This window comes from Cnephaeus nilssonii (assembly GCF_951640355.1).
Source record: "Cnephaeus nilssonii genome assembly, chromosome: 15".
Taxonomy (NCBI): Eukaryota; Metazoa; Chordata; class Mammalia; order Chiroptera; family Vespertilionidae; genus Cnephaeus; species Cnephaeus nilssonii.
In genome coordinates, this window is record NC_137086.1 from 12,574,445 (window position 1) to 12,597,838 (window position 23,394).

Sequence of the window (23,394 nt, forward strand, 5' to 3'; positions counted from 1 at the left end):
TTGGCTTCCTCCTGCACGCCCCACACTGGGGATTGAGCCTACAACCTGGGCATGTGCCCTGACCAGGAATCAAACCATGACCTCCTGGTTCATAGGTTGATGCTCAACCACTGAATCACACCAGCTGGGCCCATTTACAATCTTGTAGCTGTGGGGACTTGAGTAATGAATAATCACAGCATGAAGGGATTTTAGGGGTCATTTTGTATTCCATAGTATTATAGAGAGGGTTTAGGGGTTATAGAAACATATAGTACATTAAAATAAAATTCAAATAAGAAAAACAAGTTAGGACCAAAGGAAAGTAAGAGTAGGAAAGATGAAATCAAGGTGAAGGCTATATGAAATGCATGCTGTAAGGCTCTGAACAATTTCTTTTAATAATCTTATGCCGGTTTATTTAAACTAGAAAGGAATCTCCATGAAAGTCCATGGGAACTATTACTGGATCAACGTTGGGTCTTAGTTCTTAGAACAGTGGTTTTTCTCTTTTTGTTTGTTTTTCTTTTTTTAGATCATTGGTTTTTTATTGTACCTTCTTGTATAGATGAATTGACTATCCACGTTTATTTGAACTAGTTGCAAACTTCCTACCCCATTGGCCTACAGACATGGGACCAGGTAGCACAGTATTTTAGAAAGTGTTTAATTAGTTGGCACCATTTAAAAATTGAGAGATTAAATCATCTGGATTGCTGGCTTCACTTGAAAAATTAGGTTATGGTCAGACCAGGCTCATGTTCCTACATGTCTGAGATCAGCTGGAGTTGAGCGGTAGAGAGCCCTTCCCATTGTGCATAAAAAGTCCTATTCTCTCCACTCATCTACATCCCCTGTCTGGGCTGGGTAGACCCTGGAGTTTGCATCGCCTGCCCTAGACCACCTCATCACACTAAAAATGAGGAACGTAAAGTCCAAACGAGGATGCCCAAGGCAACAAAGCTGGTCACCGCAGAAGTGGCGCGTTCAGTGCAGTGTCATGATGTTGCATTAGTTCAGTTTAGTGCCCTTCAGGTGTTTAATGGATGACTTATCTTTGCCCAGCACTGAATTAGGCATAATGAAGAGTATAAAAGTCTATGTTTCAGTAATGGGTACAAACCATTAATGTTGGTAAGACGTTTATCCATGCCAATTAAAATTTGCTAATTTTTACTGTTGTGTGATAGCCTCATTAATTGTTATTAATCATTAGTTTTAGTCATGTGTAACATGAGCATGCTGATTTAACAAAATGGATTGAAATACAAATCCTATCTAATAGAAGAGTAATATGCAAATTGACCATCACTCCAACACAAAAGATGGCTGCCCCCATGTGAACACAAGATGGCTGCCACAAGATGGCTAGCAGGGGAGGGCAGTTGGGAGGGACCAGGCCTGCAAGGGAGGGCAGTTGGGGGTGATCAAGCCTGCAGGGGAGGGCAGTTAGGGGTGACCAGGCCGGCAGAGAAGGGAAGTTGGGGGCGACCGGGCCTGCAGGGAAGGGCAGTTGGGAGGGACCCAGGCCTGCAGGGGAGAACAGTTGGGGGGGACCAGGCCTGCAAGGGAGGGCAGTTAGGAGTGACCAAGCCTGCAGGGAAGGGCAGTTGTGGGGGACCCAGGCCTGCAGGGGAGAGTAGTTGGAGGGGACCAGGTCTGCAGGGGAGGGCAGTTGGGGGAGACCAGGCCTGCAGGGGAGGGCAGTTAGGGACAATCAGGGTGGCAGGGGAGCAGTTAGGCATCAATCAGGCTGGCAGGGGAGTATTTAGGGGGTGATCAGGCTGGCAGGCAGAAGTGGTTAGGGGCAATCAGGAAGGCAGGCAGGTGAGCAGTTGGGAGTCAGCAGTCCTGGATTGTGAGAGGGATGTCCGACTGCCCGTTTAGGCCCGATCCTAAACAGGCAGTCAGACATCCCTCGAGGGGTCCCAGATTGGAGAGGGTGCAGACTAGGCTGAAGGACACCCCCCCCCCACCCCCGTGCATGAATTTCATGCATCAGGCCTCTAGTCTATAATAATAAAAGCTAATATGCTAATTAGACCGGACGGCCAAACAGCGGAATGACCATCCAGACGACCTTCCAGACGAAGCCGGGGCTGCGAGGGCCAAGCCCCTTGCACAAATTGTGTGCATCGGGCCTCTAGTGTAATCATAAAGCGAAGCCCTTATTCCCACCATCATTAATTCTGGCAGTTGGTGGGCAGACTTTGATAAGAGAAGCCAAGTCTGTTTGGGGTATCACTTCTTCAATGGTTTGAGCCCTAAGAAGACTGTCCACTATGCTCTTGTCCTTTCAGTGCACTTGGAGGCTCCTCAGCTCTTCACATTCCAGCTTTTCCAGGAGGAGGATGTCTCATTGATTATGTCCCTCAAGTATGCCACCTGCTCACCAACAAGGTAAAGGTAACCCCCCCCTTGTGAGGCCCTCCTCCAGGGTAGCCTGCACCCAGCACCATCCCGTCGAGCAGGCACCACCCTCTTCACCCCATGTTCTTAATTTCCACCTCCATCTAACAGCGGCTTTCCAACTTTGAGTTACAATTTATCAGTTTCTCTCACTATTTCTTTACCCTCTTTCTTCCTTTTCTAGGGATTCTGACCTCCTGTTCCACTCTTACCTTTATCTTTTAAATTTGCATCTCCCCTTTCTTGCATTTCCTTTATGTCCTAATTATTTGCTAAATCCATACCTCTCAATGGCTTAAAATTTTTGAACTCCTTCATTTTCTTGTAGTCTATGCGTGCATGTGAGTATGTATTTGTGTGTGTGTTTGTCACTGGTTAATATTCGGGCAAATCTATAGAGCTTCCTTAATCTCTTGCTGCTTTTCTGTACTTCACGTGTTAATAGTCAGTTCTTGATTCTCCCTGTCATGTCTCGGAGCCATTTGCCAGATTCCTGCTCCTAGGGGCAAGGTTTTCAGGTCAGCTGGGCTGTGGCCAGGCTCGCCAGATTATCTAAAGCTTTCTGTTAGCTGCATTAATGAGCCATTACAAGTAGCTGTGTTTGCATTAATGGCTGTTGTCAGATATCTTCAAAAAGTATGTCCAGCCAGTGCATGTAGCTAAAAACTGGAGATATTGATCCACAAGCAACACTGACTTTCTTCTCCTACTTGGACTGACTCCGTTTGCTTAATTCCCAACGTGTTGTTTCCTTTGCTCCTATTGATTGGTTCACATTGCCTTGAAAAATAAATCTTTTGTTTGTCTTTCATTCAAAAGATAACTCAGCTGTAAAAAAAACAACAACAACTCATCTCTACATAGAAAATATCTTAAGAGTACAATAATATTTCAAAGACTTCAATATTATTTTTTAAATGTCAGAGAAACTAAAACCTGGCAACTCTGCAGTCTGTGGGCTTGGCACGGATTCCAGAGTATTTAACTTGCATCGAGTGGTTGCTTCTCATTGGACCAAATTCCCCAGCCTCTACCCTCCTATGAAGCTGATCAGAGGACAGCATTCTTACTTACATTGTGGGACTTTGCACTGCCTCCCAACCTGTGTCCCAGTATCACAGAGAAGAATGCAAATTTGGTCTTCCAGAACTGAGTAGAAAGCCTTTTTAAAGCTCTCCAATTGAGATTAATTTCTAGTCATACATTTTTCTCAAAAAAAAAGTATAATGCATTTCCCCAGAAATACAAGAATCAGTTTGTTTTTCTTATCTGGTTCCCTTTCATTAATTTTACTTGTCTTTTAAAATTGATGTTCTTCTGCGTGCTACTAACGAGGACAGTATGGCTGCTTTTAGAAACAATCTCTTCTAATGAATTTCCATAATTACGTTGGAATCTATCTTTATAGCCAGTTTTGTTGTGGGTTTCTGTTAAAATGGTTTTCTGTTTTTAAAATCAAGTGTACAGAACTGTTTTCATCCCTTTTCTAAACAAAGCCACTTAAGCAAACTTATCATCTGTTTTTCTTTTCCCAAAATAACATTTCTGATCCTGCAAAGTAAGCACTGTTTTTATAAATTGACATAAACCCCCATTATATAAATAGAACTGTTTTACTTTTAAAGGGTACAACATGGCTATCAGTACCAATTGTGTCAAGGTTATTTCAAGCACTTTATCTCAAGCTTTTGTGAGCCATGGAAACACATTGTGGCCACAGCCAGTATAAACAATTTGGGGGATCCCTTTCTCCCACTGTTTCTTGCAACCATTATAAGGACATTAGAAGGAACGTATTTTTGTGTTAGAAGCTGATGTGTAAATAATTAACTTTCAGATAGATGCCTAGCTTGCTGAGTTCACAGGTTTCTTTTTTATATATTTTTTATTGTTGATAGTATTACAGATATCTCACATTTCCCCTCACTTCTCCCTCCCCCCAGGTCTTCACTACCTTAATTTCCTGTGTCCATGAGCTATGCATATCCTATCTAATAAATCCTATATAATAAAAGGATAATATGCAAATTAACCATCACTCCATCACAAAGATGGCAGCGCCATAGCCACAAGATGGCGGCACCCAGTCCTTTCAGTCCCACCGGAGTCCCCCAGTCCCGGGGGAGGGAGGTTGGACACTGAGAGCAGGCAGCGTGAGCGGCCTGGCGGAATGCTTGCTTTGTCACCACGGTGATGAGGCAAGCATTCCGCGCTCAGCCGCGGATGGACCTCTGGGCTGTGGAGAGCCTCTGGGCAGCAGGCGTGGGAGCGGCCAGGCCCCGCAGAGAGCTACTGGCACACAGATTCGTACACAGGGCTACTAGTAAGTGTATGAGTTCTTTGGTTTATCACAATTTTTAATAGAAACTGTCATTTGGGGATAACAAGGAAAAATAAAAAGGCAAAATAAAATCTATTGCAACACTCCTTATTCTGAATATTAGGATTAAAAAAAAAAGAATTAAGCATTATCCTGCCTTTTCAATAGGAGGTATAGTTCAGGATAACCAAATCATTTAATTTGGTGAGAAGAAGCTCTTTACTGAGAATTCCAGCTGATAAATGCAGAAGAAATGATAGAATTAAAAAATCACCATTTTTTCAGGCCCTAATGAAAGAATTGATTCAGACAAGCATCTCCAACAGATACTGAAACTATGAGTGAAAAGTTATGGGGAACTAGAGCTTCACAAGCTTCGAGAGGTATACCCATAGATTACTCGCTGTGATAATCTGGCTGTCATCACCTGAACCAGTGATCAAACCCAGTATTAATTGTGAATTTTTCTTGCCAAAATAGTTAACCTGAATCTAATCACATCTTTAGCTCTAACTTTCTATTATAGGAAATATAGAGGGTAGAGGGAAAAGGAAAGAATCAGAGAATCTAGAATGCAGAACGTTCTACAACACAACTTGCCCAATCGCTTTGAAAAGTCAGTGTCATATATGCATGTGCAGGCACACATACATGACACATGACCACACCCCTAGGAGGTACTATTATTCTAGATGAAAAGCCTTTGATTAAATTGCCTGATTCCCTGCTTTAACAAAATGTTTTGGGAACAACTGGGAACTTTTGAAGATGGACAGGATTCCACATGAATTCAAAGAATGATTGCTGAATTTGTTAGGTATGATAATGATACTGTGGTTATGCAGGAAAATGTCTTATTTTTTAGAGAGGCATGTTGAAGTATTTATGGCGAACTATCATGCTATCGCTAATTTTCTTTGAAATGTTTCAGCAACATTGATTGATAGATTGATAGGTAGGTAGATGGCTAGAAGAAGCAAGAAGACAAAATATTCACAGTTGCTAAATATATGTGGCGGGACTATGGATATTCATTTCACTATTATTTTTACTTCTCTGACTCTTTGAAACTTTTTGTAATAAAGCATTAAAATGTCTCAGCTTTGGGCTCCTTTTCCAGGTGCAGTATGTGATCCAGGGATACCATAAGAGAAGAGAGTATATTGCTGCTTTCCTCAGCCACTTTGGCACGTGAGTCCTTCTTTGTCGCACCGTATGTCAGCAATGCCCTCACGTTCTGATGGCCCTGATGTGAGCTGCAGTCCAAAATCACTGGTCTAAGAGCTAAGACACAACATCAATCCAGAAATAGTTTCCAGAACTTTCATGGAGATTTCCTTTTCAGTTTAAATTAACCAGCACACGGCTATTAAAAGAAATTGTTCATATATTTGATTCTTTTTTGGTATGTTGCTTCCACTGAAGCCTCCAGGAAGATTTTTTTAGCTCCTTTAGCGGATAACAAAACGGAATGTCTTCCCTGACGCAGCAGCAGGGCCAGCCCCGCACGCAGCAGGAAGGGCGCAGCCTACACGCTCCTACGGAGCCCTTTCCAGTTTGCAGAGCACTGTCACCTCCCTCAGCTCATGGGCGTCAGGGGGCGAACCAGGCCGGGGGCGTGACACATCTTCCTGATGAAACCCTGCAGCTTTGAGAAGTCTAGCAACCCAGCAGAAGTTACACAGGGAGAGAGACCGCGGTGGGACCCGGCTTCTCAGGGTTGGGTCTCCCAACAGGACCCCGCTCCCGACAGTGCCGCACAGATGACTCCTGCTTGGGATTCGAGTTGGAAGAAGGCACTGGAGGGGAAAGGGGCAGCATGGAACTGCGGTGACAGGACGGGCATGTCCCGCTGCTGCCCCTGTGTTCCCCCCTTCCTTCCTTCAGGGGCCGGGGCAGTGTGCTGTGCAGCTCCGTCCCCTCTGTCCCCACTTGTGGTGGCAGAGGCCTCACCAAGCTTCTGCTCGGGGGAAGGATTGCTCTTTCCTCGCAGGCTGCTCTGATGATGCCTCGTTCTACCCATTTGGGGAGACGGAGCGCTAGGGTTTCATAGTCTGGGTACAGCCCACCATATTCCAGAGAAGGTTTATAAATACATGAAAACAGTAGCACAAAATTAAAATTTTAAACAAGTAAAGGAAGAAACTGGGACAAATGGAAAGTGGAAATAGGAAAGAGTAAATGAAATAAGGTTGGCCATCCCATGAGTCTTTAATACTTAAGATTTTTTCAGCTTTATTTAGGAGCATTTTGAGAAAGTACTTACGATACAAACAGTAGTTAAGAAATGATTATTAATTTGTAAGATCATCTTTAGTATATATCATTGAAAATGCAGAAGCCAGCACGGTGACCTCTAAAGTACATGTGTCCCAGAGTGCATGCCCCACCTCACTCCATTGTCGTACAAGAAAAATATGAAAATTGCATTTACATTTGTTTTTAAATCTCATTCTTTGAAATGTACATTTTTGCATATGTTTTATTATGCATATAATGCAGTAATACTTGTATGAAACTACTTAATTATATATAGATACTACGATAATACTGGACTAGATAGGGTGGTGAAAAGGTAGGTTTATAGTTGTCAGTACATGAAACACAGAATTTATTCTTGTATTATTATTTATTAATTATTGTATTATTTTCCATATGAACAACTGTAAGCCTACTTTTGCCACACCATGTTACATGATGAAGAGGTGTCTCCATTGTTTTTTGCTTATGGGATGTAGGACCTAAAAAGTTTAAATATCAGTGTTGTAACATAATGAGTTAGTTATAAGTTCATGAGAAGAAGTATAAACTGGTGAATAAGATTGTTGATTAAGTCAGAAAATCTAAATGATATGCACATGGTCTTGGAGCACATCACGTAGCCTTCAGTGTCTGAGTCCCTTTAGCTTTACAGGGGGTGCAGCTGTTCCTTCATGCTTGTACTTAGACTGGGCGGCCATCAGCATTACTGGTCTGATTGGCCTGACTCAGCCAGGAGAAGGCGTCTCTGAGGATAGCAGAGGCCTTCTGCGTGTGGGAGAGAACATCGGTCCTGTCCGCGTGTGCGGGTAGTGCTGTCATGGCGTGACATTCCCCACGCTCTCAGCTCTGGAGGAAATGGCAAGGTGAGCCCACCGAACCCTGCCAGGCCCTCCGCGGTCAGGAGCTGCTCTCCCACCTGAGCCCAGTGTCCACCCAGCCAGCATTGCCGCTTTGTCCTGCGCCCGGTGGGGAGGGCAGGGGCACAAGTGAAGGATTCCGAGTAGCACTGCCATTGCTCACTGCTGCTCGGTGCCTAAGTGGGAGTGGGACTCACGACCACTGTAGGACAGTGGTGTCCCTGCTGCCCTGATCCCAATCTGTCCTTTACTCACAACTAGTAACGGACATCTGCATAGCACTCTATGGTTTGTTTTTCACAGCCTGCAAAGAAGGTTGGAAATATTCTTATGTTTGTTTTACAGATGAGGAAACTGAGGCTCCAAAGGTTAAGTGATTTGCCTGCAATCATAATAGTCAATGGCAAAGCTGTCACTTAAACCAGCTGCTGTCATTCCAAATCTACATCCTTCCGTGGTAGCACTCACTCACCCTAAATGCATCTCAGATTCAGTAACCCTGACTTCATGAATATGTTCTTTACTTGGTTCTATTTTCTTTTATACCTTATTTTTATAAGAGTTTTTGTTTGTGTGTGTGTGTATGTTTTTATTACTTAGAGGTGTCGTGGAATATGATGCAGAAGGCTTTACAAAACTCACCCTGCTGCTGATGTGGAAAGATTTTTGTTTTCTTGTACACAGTGAGTATACTTTTGCTATTAGCATGTCAGCATGCATTTGAAAATGTGCTAAACCACATGCAATAATGAGTATGAGAACCTTTACTGGTAGTGTCCTGACTTGGTTTCTTTTACTTTAGTATATTTATATCTTAAAGGTAAAACAATGTTTTAATGTATTCCCAAACTTGCTTTTCAGTTTTATTCCACAGAGTAGGTGTATTTAAATGTTTGTTGTATTACATTAATCAGCCAGTCAATAAGTGTTGGTCGAGCTTTCTCTTGATGGATAATTTGGAGTCTCGTTTGTTTATTTCTTTGTTTTATAAGAACCAGTGACCCATGGTGCCAGGTTCAAGTTGCAAGTAATCAAGACCTTTATTCTTTATTAATTTGATGTGCAAACCGCCCAGTCTTTCAGCTCAAGGCAAAGAAGTTCCAGCTCTTTCAAGTCAATTTACAGAATAGCAGTGGGTTGGGTTGACTTCACTCAGTAGCTACAACTGCCCTAGACCTTAATAAGCTCTCAGGAAGCAAAAAGCTTTGGCCTATGTAACCAGGCCCTTGGATAGTATAAAGATAGTGGGTTGGGGAGATTTTCCTTCCCCAGCAGATTGACCTTCTGGCTGTGATTTGCTTAGGCTGAAATGGTTCTTAAACTAGTTTGTCTCACCTGATTTCACACCGACAGATAGTAAGGGAGGAAGCACTGAAATGTCCATAGGGCGGAGGGAGGAAAGCCTGTACGATGACTGAGAGTTGGCTGTGATTGTCAGGAGGGGGTTCTCCATACCTTTGAGTGTTTCCCGGGGTAACCACCTAGCTGCGTAGCGCTCTGCAATGAGCTCCTGCCTATAGCTAGCCATGCACTGGGACCACCTTTCCCATGCACCTGGAAAATGTAAGCATTATCACTTTGTGTTCATAATGTGCACAGATAAACAGAGTTAGAGAGGTGAAGACTTTAATCTTGGGTGTACCTCCAACTTATTACATGACTTTCAAAGCACTAGGACGAGCCTCCCTCTACTTTCGTTTTCTCATACGAACACTGGGGATCTGGTTGTTCAGTCCCGTGGAGACGTCGGCATGTAAAGCTTCACCTACCACGCAGGGCCCGGTGGGAGAGGTAGCCTGGCAGTCCAGGCCTCCTGCAGTCGCCTCTTTGCTCACCATCTTCTGTGGTCGTACGGGCACTTCCAGCCCCACATTTGATTCTGACTCTGTGTCCCTGCTTTGGTTTGCATTCTGAGCCATGATTCCTTGGTGAGATCTCACTTCCTAGTCGCCATTTCCACTCGCCCCGCCATCTGATCCCAGTGATTCTGTTTCTAGCCTGTTAACCCAGCCCCAGATCCTGTTTGCATCCTCGGTTAGTCTCTCATGACTCTGGATGGTTGTCTGGGTGACTAGTCTGGTGTGATTCCCCTGGTCCAGTTCAGCAAGAGGGGTCTGTACCCTGCCTCCAACGGTGGTGGCCACAGTCCACGTCCTTGCAGAGTGGCTGTGGGAGAGGGACACAGGAAAGGACAGCCGCAAACATTAAATGAGGTGGATGCTTCAGCCAGCTTCTGTATCCCACAGTGGCATGAAATCTCAACTCTTCCCTGAAACTCACTCTGGTTCCTACCTATGGTTCTACTTTCAAAGAACTGGATGTCAGATTCTATCAGATATTAGGGAAAAGATATCCTTGGCATTGCTTGCTCTAACCTGTGTTTTTTATGTGCGGCCAGTAGGAGCGGTGTTCAGGGAGGAAAGAACATGCATCGCTCAGCTGCTGCCAGCTTTCTCTCTGTGCCCCAGGGTCACAACTCCTTCCCTTCAGAAGCCCTTTTCCCCAGAGCATTTCCCCACGGTGCCATCTGTCCAGGACTTCTTCCGTTCCCCTCCACCTCCCTGCCTTAGCTTCTCCAAGTCAGACGTCTATGCAAAACCAAGTCCCAAGTTCATATTTTCACTAAGTATTGATTATCTTATTCAGAAACATAGAACCCCCAGGCGCTCATGAGAGCAGTGACAGGGACCTTGGATTCGTTTAGTTGACTTCACCAAGTGCTTCCTGAGGCTGCGATCCCTCCCTCCCCGGCGCTCACTTCTTGCCTCGGCGTCACTGCCTACGTTGGGCTCTTCTGGCAGATGAGACCTCATCTCTGAATCAGGGGACTTGGATGCTGCTTCCTGCTCCATCATTAACTCGCAGCCTGTCTTTAAATAACTTGTTTCCTCCTTTTTGCTTCTTTCTTCCACCAGGACTTGCTACATCTGAGCGAAGCTTGGTTGGATAGTGTGTTTAATTCAGTCATGCAGTTAAGCATCTGACACTTACCTTCCTTTGGAAGCATCTGCTTGTTTGGTTACAACACCCCAGGGACCACTAGTTCCCGTTTTTTTCCAAGATGATGGGGATGTGAATCTGGGGTGGTAGAGAAGTAATGATAGAACAGTGCAGGGAATTATTCTGAGAGCTCAGGGATGTGAAAAGGAAGAAGGAAGTGGCTGGCTCCAGTACTCCATGAGGTTGGAGACCTGGCAGGACCCCAGGTAACATCCCTGCTCCTCCTTTACCCCGTTCCACCCAGGCCTGGGAAGAGTGCTGTCAAGAGGGCAGGTGCTGGCAATAATTCGGAGCATGTGGATGCTGAGGAAAGAGGCTCTGCTCCCTGGAGAGAGGCGGCTCAGACCCCGGAGTGTGTGGAAGCAGCCATGCCCTCAGGGAAACAGGGTGCATATTCGGGTCTCTCAGGAGATTCTGCAATATCCTGGCATCCTATGATTCCGGGTGGTGGGGAGGGTGGTCTGTGGCTGTGATTATGACCATGGAGCCTTTTTATCCATTTATTTATTATTCCTTCCTCCATCCATTATCAGTGGATCACAGGACTTGGAGCCACAGTGGGATCAGGGACTTGCTCCATCCAGAAACTGTTTTCAGGACGGTTCCTGGCCATTGTGTAATACCTATTGGTACCGGTTATGTAGTAATTCTGAATTTGCTGAGCTGTTTCTCCTCTAGAGGTAGATGTTTCTGTAAGCCAGCAGCTTTTCAGAATGCTGGGTGACAAGAGAACCAGGCAGCAAGGCACAGAAACAGAACAAAGGCAACCACTGGGTAACATCGGCAGTTGCACCATATACAAGGGGCAGCTGCCTAAGGCAATAGTGCTCTTAGAAAGGAGGGGTTTTGAGATCTGTGACTTCTTAGGCAGGAGAGAGTCTGTGACGATGTGAGAGGCTGTCTTCTGTAGTTACCTGTAAGTTTGTGGTAAATGTCCCTTTGAGACATCCAACCTGGACCATTGGCCATATTTCCCTGGTAAAATACCTATCTGACCATTTTGGCTATTCCATTTCATTTTTTTCTCTTCTCTGTCCCTACCCTGATTAACTTAGCAGAGGTCTGAGTTTACTGAGAACGTATTGTGTGCTCAGTATTGTGCTGGGGACCCCGGGGATATAAGAAAACTAGTGTCCTGGTGCATGGATTCGTGCACATTGAAAGGAAATTAATTAAAAGAAATATTTTAATGTCACTATTCACGATATTTAGAAGTGTTAACCAAATTCATGATCAACAATGACAGATCGAAACACACACATGCGATTGGCACCAGCGAGAACTTTGTATGTATCTCGCATGCGCGAGTCAACCTAGCCTTTTATATATATAGATAAGTCACTCAGGCTTGATCTTAAGACACTTGGAGTCTGGGCCAAGGGTTGGCAGACTGTTGCTTGTGGGCCAACTCCCATCCTCAGCCAGTTTTCATATGGCCCTTGAGCTAAGCTGCATTTTATGTTTTTAAAGGATTGTTAGAAAAAAAAAATACAAGGACAACAACTATGTAACAGAGATGGTAAAGCCTAAAATATTTGCTTTTTGACCTTTTACAAAAAAAAACTTGCCAAGGCCCTGGTTTAATTGATGAGAAAAGAGGTCGGATAAAAGTGAACTACAATGGTGTGTATTTTTTAAACAAATATTTTGTGAGCCTGCAAGGCACAAAGTGATATATGGCAGAGATAACTTTTTATGATATACACTCATGAGAGGGAGGAAGAGAGGAAGAGAGACCCTCCTTAATGAAGCCTAATGAAATACAGACAAAAAAGAAATAAACTAACAAATATATAGATTTCAAATGACAAATACCTTGATGGGACACAGCAGAGTGCTCTGAAGACTGAGACTGAGGAGGGATTACTGTTAGGGTGGTCAGGGAAGACCACTCAGAGGTGACATTTCCACTGAGACCTTAATGAGCAGCCATTTAGAGAGTCAAAGGAGGAGTTCCAGGGAAATAAGTCAGCTGTGCGAAGAGCTGCTGAAGGCAGCAAAGAGGTTTGCATGAGTGAGTGTGGCTGGAGTTCAGTGAGCAAGGAGAGAATTGTGAGGTTAGAAAGGAAGTCAGGGCAAGATCAGCTGGGACCTCACAGGCCATGTGTATTATCAGTTAGGATTAAGTAGTAAAAAACATTGAAAAATGATGATTTAAAGCAAGTAGAAGTCTATTTCTCACTCTTCTATAGGTAGGCAGCCTAGGGCTGGAATGACAGGTCCAAAGGTCACATAGGACCCAGGTTTCTTCCTGCTTTTTACTCCACCATCCTTTGGGTGTGGCTCTCTTGCTTACAGTCCAAGAAAGCTGTTGGAGCTCCAGCCATCCCATTCACACATTGAGTAACAGAATAGAAAAAAGATGGAAGAAGGGTACAAACTTCATTTACTAAGACTTTGAAGAAGTCTCATGCATCACTTCCAAGTACATCTCATCGCTCCAGAACTTACTAGGTGTACCGATTAATAACAATGGATTTTGTAATAAAAGAAAACACGATAATTTCAAGAGAAACATCAAAAGTGCTTCATTCAAAGTAATGTCCATCGCTAGCTACACATTTCCCCCATCTTTCAGGTAATTTGTGGATACTGTCCCAATAGAACTTTTCTTGTTTTGAGGCAAACCATTCAGAGACCCAATTTTCCACTTCGTATGTTTTGAAGTGCTGCTCAGAAAGTGGGTGTGCCATCGATCAGAACAAGTGGTAATCTGAAGGAGCAAGGTCTGGTGAATATAGCGATGGGTTAATACTTCCCAGGCAAGATCTTTTAACATGTCTTTAACTGGTTTTGAAGTGTGTGATGGTGCGTTATCATGAAGCAAAATTACTTTGCTGTGTCTTCTGGCTCATTCTGGCCGTTTCACAATCAAAGCATGGTTCAAATTGATTATTTGTTGTCGGTAGCAATCAGTATTAACGGTTTCACCTAGTTTTAGAACCTCAGAATACACCACACCTTCCTGATCCCACCAAACTCAAAGCTTTGTCTTCTTTCTGAAGCGATTTGGCCTTGCAGTCAATGTTGATGGTTGACCTGGATCAACCCATGATTTTGTGCATTTGGGATTCTCAAACTAAATCCACTTTTCATCATCAGTCACAATTCGATGGAAAAAAGACTTTCTTTCGTGCCATTGAAGCAACATTTTACTGGTGACTTTTCCGTTTTCCATTTGTCTTTCGTTCAGTTGATGTGGAACCCATTTTCCTTTCTTTAAAATCTTTCCCATTACTTGTAAATGATAGAAAATTGTTTGCTGAGCAACATTTAATCTTTCTGCAAGTTGTTTTTGAGTTTGACATGCATCTTCATCCAATAATGCTTGTAATTATTGGTCTTCAAACTTTTTCGGTTGACCTGGATGTTCTTTGTCTTTCACATCGAAATTATCACTTTTAAAGCGTTTAAACCAGCGTTCACAAGTATCTTGAGATGGAGCATGTTCACCATAAGCTTGCTGAAGTATACGATAACTTTTTCTTCAAAATAAAGTAATGAATTAAAACTTCCCGCAAATGCTCTTTTTTGGCACGAAATTTGACATTTTTAAGCGTAAAAATATCTGATGTTAACACCTTCAGCAAATTTGACATATGAAGTTTTGAAGCTTGCTTGTCAATACAACAAAATAGCATACATATCAAATCGCATATATATCAGCATATGTATAACTCCATCTATTGAAAAAAAATCCGCATTATTAACTGATACACCTAGTAAGTAGTTCATGTGGCCTCAGCATATGAGCTAGGCAGACTGGGAAGTGTAGTTCTTTAGCTTGGGCAGCAAATGCCCCACTAAAAATCAAAGTTCTTTGAGTGAAAGAGAATGGATGCTTAACAAGCAACTACTAGTCTCTTTCAAACCAAGGCAAGGAGTGTGGACTTTGTCTAGGTTAAGGTCCCATCAGGAAACAGATGACACATCACACAGTAACTAAGGAGAATTCAGTGGCAGGACTGTGTTCAAAGGTGTGGATAGGTAGTCATTACCTTCTCTAGGCCTGCATGGGCGAGAGGAGAGCATGGTTACCAGAAGGTGGAAAGAGCTGTAACTCTAGCTGCAGAAAAGGGTTTCCTGGCAGGAGCTGGGGAGGGCCTTTGGTAGAGTAATGGAGCTAGTGATATTATTTCTCTTAGTCTATTGCATCTGGTGTTGATATACCCATCCCAGTTCTCTTATGTTTTCTCGGTATATCTTTTTCCATCTGCTGCTTTTTTTTTTCCTTTCTTTCTTTAAAGTGTGTCTCTTGTAGACAGCACACGGTTGGATTTTGCTTTTGTCGACATTTTAACAATCTCTCCTGTTTATTATTAGAGAGTTTAATTATTGATATGATTGGATTTGGGCTTGCCATTTTGATAGTTGTTTTCTGTTTTTCCCATTCCATTTTTGTTCCTCTTCCATTACCTTACTTTATGTCAGACAGATGATTTTAATATGCCACTTTAATTCCTCTGTTGATATTTTTAGCTACTTTTTTGAGTTATTTTCTTAATGGCTTGTTTAGAGATTGCAGTATGCATGTTTAATTTAACACAGTCTACTTCAGATTACTAGTGACTTAATTCTGATAAAATATTGCTCCTTTTCATCCACCTCCTTTGTGCTATTATTGTCATTTATTACACCTGCATGTTATAATGTAAACACAACAATATAGCTTTTGCTACTATTGCTATAAACAATATTATACTTTCAAAATAAATTAAAAGAATAAGAGGACTATGAGCTAAAGAACTACACTTCCCAGTCTTTCCCAGCTCTTTGTATTTTCTCTGTCTGTTATGTCCAGTGTGTCTTTGGAATGGGCATATTAATGCTCAGGATGTTGGTTGCTCTGTTCCCATATTTCATAGTTGTTACAGTGGATGCAGAGAGGAGGGGTTTATTTGGTTTAGTGGATGCAGAGTTTTTTACTCTGATTTTTTTTCTGTATTTTAAATTTAGATTTATTTATATTTCTCTTTTGGTGTTGTCTTTATCTTTTCATTCATTCGTTCAGTTCATTCATTCATTCCTTTATTCATTTGTTCATTCGTTTTATGCTTAGATTAAGTCCAGAAAACAGTTATTTTATTTTTCAAGAAAGCTCGGTTTCCCTAAGCTAGAGGAAATTGACAACTGCAGACTAATCTGTTAGTCATTTAAGTGATTCTTTCTTCATAAGCCTGTAATCAAGGCCAATAAGTTAGAAATTAGGGCAGCTTTTGAAATTTTAAGTAAAAATCAGAGGCTTCTGTGTATTACGATGAATGCCCCTTCCATGCTCTGATTTTGTTAGCTATAAGATTGCTGGTATAACCATGGAAATGATTTGCACTGATGAGGCACTGTCATTTCACCCTCAGAGGCAAAGCTGTTATAGGAGTAGCCACTCAGTTCCTGAGCAAGTGGTGTGGACTTAATCTCGTTGCCACAGAAACAATGGCCTGTGAGATAATAAGCAGCCACAAACGAGATGGCTGCTAGATAATTCAGATGAACCAACACTGCAGGTTTTCTCAAGTCTTGCATTCTTTGGGGGTACATATCATATTTTTCTAGAAATAGATTTGAAGCACAAGTCAGAGTTGGTAAACTGATTAAAATTTGAGACTATAATGTTAAGTCTTAGAATTCATTTCAAATCTATAAGAAGTGTAACATTATCTTAGAATTAATGTGTTTACTTCAGATTAGGCAAATATAAAGATTTGTGGTTTAATTTTATTATTCCTAGCCTATATAATAAAGAGGTAGTATGCAAATTGACCCTCACACCATCACAAGATGGCTGTGCCCACAGCAGAGGCGGGGTTCCCATAATGAGCAATCAGCAGTGACCTGAGGCTGCATGGCGCCAGGCTGGGGCGGGGGACCTTAGGCTGTGGCCCCCGCCCAGCAGGGCTTGACTGGGGACCTCAGGCTGCACCTCCACCCAGCCGGGCTTGACAGGGGACCTCAAGCTGTGCCCCCCGACCCCAGCGCCGGGCTGGGGTACCTCAGGCTGCATCCTCCACCCGGCAGAGCTTGACGAGGGACCTCAGGCCGCAACCCCTGTGCAGCAGAGCTTGACGGGGGACCTGAGGCTGTGCCCCCCGCCTGACGCCGGGCCAGGGGACCTGAGGCTGCACCCCCTGCCCGGCGCTGGGCCAGGGGACCTTAGGTTGTGCGCCCTGCTCAGTGGGGCTTGACAGGGGTGGGGCTGGCTGGGGCTGGATCTCGCCCAGTGGGGGTGGGGCCGGCCGGGTCTGGGTCTTGCGTGATTTCGAGGCGCACGCGGGTGGACAGGAACTTGACTCTGGGTCCAGTGGTGCACCCCAGACTCTGACAGGAGGGAGATTTTCATATACATTTTACTAATTTTCTTTCATCTCTGACACTTTTATTATAGAGAAAGGGCAAATAGCAATATTAAAATATTTCCTCTAATTAATTCCCTTTTAATGTGCATGAATTTCATGCACCGGGTCACTAGTTAATAATAATAGCTATCAGAGCTGTTGGAACTAAAACTGATAATGAACAAAAAGTGAAACCAACCAGTTCTCTATATTGTTCCAAATGATAAAAGGATACGGGAAAAGGTATGAGAAAATTTACTTTCTAAATGCCTTTTGCTTTGATTATGAGACCTATTGGGTCCTTTAGATGCTGTAAGCATTTTGGTTAATGTTTATCCTGGACTTCCTTGGAAGGGGCTGTTAGCTCTGCTCGCATAGCGATGTTCATCTTTTCAGCAAACACACAAACAACACACCCTTCCACAGTTCACAGCTCAGACCTGGTCCCTCGGCAGCCCTGTCACCATTTGACTCAGATTGAAACTTGGGTTTTCTCTTTAGAGCCTATTTCCAGAAAACCTTTTTTTTTTTTTTTTTTTTTTTTGTAACTTCTGACCCTGATTTGAGAATTTATTTCATTCATCTTCACTGGGAATATTCTCTTCATTCTAATACCTTGGATTTATGTGACACCTTTGTAATGACCTTACAGGACTTCTTGTGAGGGAGGAGGCTGTAAGTCAGATGCACTTTACCATCTGATGATTTCCCCCTGTACCTTTTATGTTCGTTATATGATTCTTTTCAGCTATAATTAATGGAGTAAAGTAATTGCTAAAATGAGTTTATCTGATCAAAGAAAGGTCATGAAAACTCCGTGATTTTAACTTAAAAGTTTATGCAGCTGCATGGAAACTAATAAATTGTAACCCGAGAAGGCATCTAACTCAATGAAAGGAACTGGCTTGTATAGTATTGCTCTATTCAGTCTAACTTTTTCTTAAAGTTAACTTTGAAGTATTTTTTACATTGGTGAAACATAGGCATTATTTTGCTGCAAAACTTCTGCTGTTGTTGAAGATAACAGTTATAGTAGTAACAGCTAACAGGTATTGGTGTACACCATGCTCCAGACACTGCTCTCAGTATTTTGCATGTATTTAATGTTATTTAATCCTCAAAACATTCTTCTTAGGGTAATTCCTAGTAGTGCCCCACTAACAAATGACAAAACTGTGGCTTAGAAAGAGTGCATATAGTCACTGTGACAGAGCTCGGATTTCAGTGAGGAACTGAGTCCAGAGCCCTGTGCTTCCCTGCATTACTTCACTCCTCACATCACAGTGGGCGGTATCCCCCCTCCCCCCATCGCGCGTGATCAGCGTGGAAAATCTTTGGAGCTTCGGAGAGCCTGGGAGCCCCAGGAACAAAAGTAGAGGGTCAATATCCCTCCACTTTTTTTTTTAAAGAAAATAAATTACTTTATTTTATTCTATATTAATGTACTCTTTGTAAACATACCCACAGACTGCATCTGACACCTAGCAAGCGGAGATACGTGTAGACTGTCTCATCTCTCAGGAACAGAGTGGACATCTCCAAAGACATTGCTGATCTGAAGGCAGCAAGCATGAAGCTGGCATCACTTTTCAGTAGTGGGGGCAGGCTGTCCAGCTCTAATTCCCACCCAGTAGCACAAAAATATTGGCTCTTGTGGGGTTTACTCTGTGGCCATAGGAAGAGCAAAACTAAGTGGCTTAAAGAAATAACTAGCTACTGATGATCAAAAACTAAACTGAACCTATTTAGACATGAACCTAATGGTTCATTACACAAGTGCATGCAGACCTACAAAATCAAACGCTACCTCAGCCAACTGGGCACTGCGGATGTGAGTGTACCCCAGGTTCTAGGGCAAGAGGGAGTGGTAGGAACTACGGCAAACGGCATGCCCCTTTACGTAGTTTTGATTTAAAACAACAGCAAACAGTATAATCCAAACATTTCTGCGGGCTGGATCTATCCTGATGGCCCATAAATCTTTTTTAAAAAACAAAACAAAACACTTTATATTATAAAAATTTCAAGCAAATACAAAAGTAGAGAGAAAAATATAATGAACCCCCACATCACCCCTATTGCAGTTTTGTCTACCTTCCTTCATTGATCCCTCCCTCTTTATTAATTTAAATTTTTAAAAATCATCTGTGATATTTTGAAGCAAATGTGGAATTTTATTTTACCTATAAATACTTCAGTGTGTATCTCTGACCGATAAGGATTTAACAAAAGATGTATCCAATATAACATGATTACATCTAATTCTTTAATATCATGTAATACCAGTAGTTGTTCAAATTTACCTATGTATTGCAAACATTTTTTTTTTTACAGTTGGTTTGTTCAAATAAGAATCCAAGCAAGTCAGGACACATGAATGATGAAAATCTTTTTGTAGAAGAGATGTGGACCCAAATAATGGTTATTGCCACCCATTTTTCCTTCCACATAATTGAGTTTAGAAAATGCAGAGTAAAATTGTTTAAAAATGGACTCAGTAGGATGGGAGGGCCGTAATAGCTTATCAGGTAGAGAGGCTAGTACAAACAAAGGCACTAGGGGAGAAATAGAATACGCGCCAGGAATTATAAGTTTAGAATTTCTTAAATGCATAGTGGGCCCTGAGGAGTGGTGAGAGGGTGAGCTAAAGAGGCAGCCAGAGCCCAGAACTCAGCATTATATGTGCTAATGAATATGGACTTCATTATGAGGACAGCAAGGACGCACTGCAGAGTGCTCAGTAGACAAGTGGCATATACCAGTATTTGCTCTTCAAAAAGTGACTGTTTGGTATTACATAGAAGATAATTTGGACCGGAACCAGGAAACCTAAAGAGATGATTAGCCCTGAACTAGAGCAGCCATATTAGGGATGGAGGGGAGGAAAATGTTTCACAAAATATTTTGGAAGTGAAACACACAGAACTTACTGATTGATCCCAATAAGGTAAAAGACTAAGAAGAACTTGGGATGATTCACAGGTTTCTTTCTTAGGCATCTAGGTAGCTGATGATGCCCTCATGTGAAGCAGGGATTCCATTATGAGGAGCAGATGAGGAAATGTTGAGCCCAGTTTGGGATATGTTGACTTATATGAGCCGCTGGATATCCAGGTGGAGAGTGAATGAGTGAACATTCACACAGAACAGATGTGTGGTGCAGGCTCTGACCAGCGTAGCCTGGACTTCATTCCAGCCTTGAAACCCCTGGTCATCCCCAGATTGGATGATTCAGAACTATTTGGCCTGACTAAAGCCTTAACAACAGGATTCAGTCATATTTCCCACTGGACAGGATCTGGTTAGAACTTGAAACCTTGTTAAAAATACTTGCTCCCAAAGAAATGGTCCAATTCTTGAGATGGCCTGTTCTGGGGTGTACGGAAAGAGGCTATTGGGAGTGACCTCTGGACTGAGAATGACCCTTGGCTAAATTTAACCCTTGGCTTCAGGAAGCTGAGGGTGACAGGAATGTCAAAACACAAGTCATCTCATAAAATGGCAAATACTGTCTGACTGCACTTATCTGAGGTTCCTCGAGTAGTCAAATTCATAGAGACAGAGTAGACTAGAGGTTCCCAGGGACCAGAGAGGCCAAGAGTGGGAGGGAGGGGTTGTTTGCAGGGACAGCTTCACCAGTTTGGGATGATACACAGTGTTCCGGAGGCGGGTAGTGGCGAATGTACTTACTGCCACTGAACTGTACACTTAAAATGGTTATATGTTATGTATATTTTAACACAACTTTGAAAATGAAATACTTAAAAAATAATTCATTAGTAGGCAGTCCTTTTATTAGTCACCTTTCTTCAGTCTCAGTCAACCTACTATTTTTTCTCTAATCCATTTTTTAAAAAATTTTGTTGATTTTTTTAGAGAGAGGAAAGGAGAAAGAGAACGAAACATTGATTGCTTGCCTCCCACACACGCCCTGACTAGGGATTGAGCCTGCCACCTTTTGGTCTATGGGACAATGCTCCAACCAACTGAGCCACACTGGCCAGGGCTCTAATCCACTTTCAATCAGAGGTTGAATTGGAGGGGATATGAAGTGACCTCTAGTGATGCCATTGTTTTATATAAATAATATCATTTTTATTGAGTGCTAACTATATGCAAGTACTGTGCTAAGTACTTTACATTCATAATTCCATGTAATTCTTTCAATAGTCCTATAAGCTGGCTACTTACCCCGCTTTACCTTAGTGGAAACTAGAACACTTAGCAATGCAGTAACTGTCCGGAACTCCCATAGCTAGTAGTTGAAGAAAACAGCATTTGAACTAAGACCTTTAGATTCCAGAACTCTTTCTCTCAACAGTTCACTAAAGCTTCCCAATCCATGTGCTGGGCACACCACAGGGTTAGGGATAGGCTACCGATAGGATACTGCTGACTTCAGTCCTTGGGGGAGCTGGACTGCATGGTCAGCGACTTCTGCTAGCTTCACACATTTTCCCAGTGTGCCATGAAATTATACTACTTTTCTGAGTACATGCCATAATTAGAAAGAGGCACGGGAGCACAGTACAACACAATATTGCCTGTTTATAATAATTGAAGGACCCTAGATATGTCCATGGTCAAGAGAGTCCCAACCCGTCTGTATGATGGGTTTCCTTTCTGCAAATGAGGTCCTACAGGCTTCCCCAGAGTTACTTCTGATGCCCCAACTATGAATCTGTTTCTTTGTACTGTGTTAGTCTTTTGAACTCTCCTCAGTGTTAAAAAGGTGGATTAAGGGTTTCTTGTCTCCAAGGAAACCATAGTACCTGCCATTGATCAGCAAACTTTGCATGCAGGTGAGCCTAGTGAAGATAATTGCAGAAGGGACTCTATCAGTGTGATTGAGGTGAGGAGACTAGTGATTACATTCACATTTTAAATGCCAGCAATCTCGGAGCGAAACCATTGTCTCTACTCAGTCTGTTTCCCAATGAAGATACAAGTTTAGTTTCATGCATTTTCCCAGTTAGTCTTTCTGGGTAGGCATAGAGTCTTATTTAGCTTCATAGGCCTAAAGGTTTGTAGAAATGGGGTTTACCTTTTATGTACTCCCAGGTCACATGTTAATTTAACTCCAGGAACATTTAAGCACATTCTTTGTGCCAGGCATTACACTTAACACTAAAGACACAGGGCTGAATGGGACATGTTCCTTTTCCAGAGGAACTCACGCTATATTATACTCAGATTCCCTGAGGCTTTTACCAACGCTGTCTTCTTTTAAATCTCTTTGGCTATGCTAATATTTCTTATTTTTCATTTGGCTGTAGCTTGGAAACCTCATATGTATTGTAAACTGTCTCCTGTGTCAGACAAATTAAAATAATTTACAGAGTTTATCCTTAAGCTCTTGTTTGATTGAGGCCTCAGAAATGAAATGTGGTCTCAAGAAAGCATCTCCAAATGGCACAGCTTTTGTTTTCTGTTGGAAGAATGGAGTGGGCCCAAACCCTAGTCCAAACTGTTCCACCACAGTCAGTCAACAAGAAGGTAGAACCATCTGAATGGGGCAGGGCTTGAACACTGTGTTTATAAGAAGATGAAAACATGTGCAGTTGGCCTCGAACCAAGAGGACAGACAGACTACTTTAAAAGACCCATTCTTCTGGGGGGTGAACGGCCGGGATTGCAGGCTCAGTGGACTCCACAGAGGGTAAACAGAAAGAGACTCACTCTGATGTTCAAAGACAGTTTACGCCAGCATCATGCATTGTGTTCTCTGTTCCAGAGATCCTGAGGCTGCAGAAAACCACGGTCAGAACTGCTTCTCAATTTCAGCCTTGCAAGTTAGATTCTTTTAACAACTAGAAAGTCCTTTGAAGCAACCCAGATTTAACTTTGGGACCCTGCGAGCACTCATTTTTTAAGCCATGTATGACGCAGACAGGTACAGACTAGAGGTTATAGCACAGAAGTGGGAGTAAAGACCTCAGCTTCTATTTCCGATCTCATTTTGTCCTGTCAGGTGAGTTAGGTCAGCCTCAGTTTAAGGTAGTGATACAATTGAATCCATTGATATTCTTAAAGTAAACTAAGGGGCAGAAAATGGAAAAGCAGGGATAGCTGCTACAGCAATCCCCCATCCTCCTTCCATGACTCTTGATTATTTCAATTTGGAGGGAACAGGGAGGGGATAGGGCTTGGCCAGAATTCTCTAGCATGTGCAGGTTTGTTCTTTCACACACACACACACACACACACACACACACACACACACACACACCTACAC

The 23,394-nt window shown here is 42.7% G+C and overlaps 1 protein-coding gene across 1 annotated transcript in view; it reads left to right on the top strand.

The window, feature by feature from the left end:
* The window catches only part of BABAM2 (BRISC and BRCA1 A complex member 2), a 343,534-nt gene that overhangs the window by 259,402 nt on the left and 60,738 nt on the right, over positions 1-23,394 (top strand). Inside the window, exons 8-10 of the mRNA XM_079792681.1 lie at positions 2,280-2,379; positions 5,829-5,899; positions 8,428-8,510. Coding sequence (XP_079648807.1) covers positions 2,280-2,379; positions 5,829-5,899; positions 8,428-8,510 — 254 coding nt within the window. The remainder of the gene's footprint in view (positions 1-2,279; positions 2,380-5,828; positions 5,900-8,427; positions 8,511-23,394) is intronic.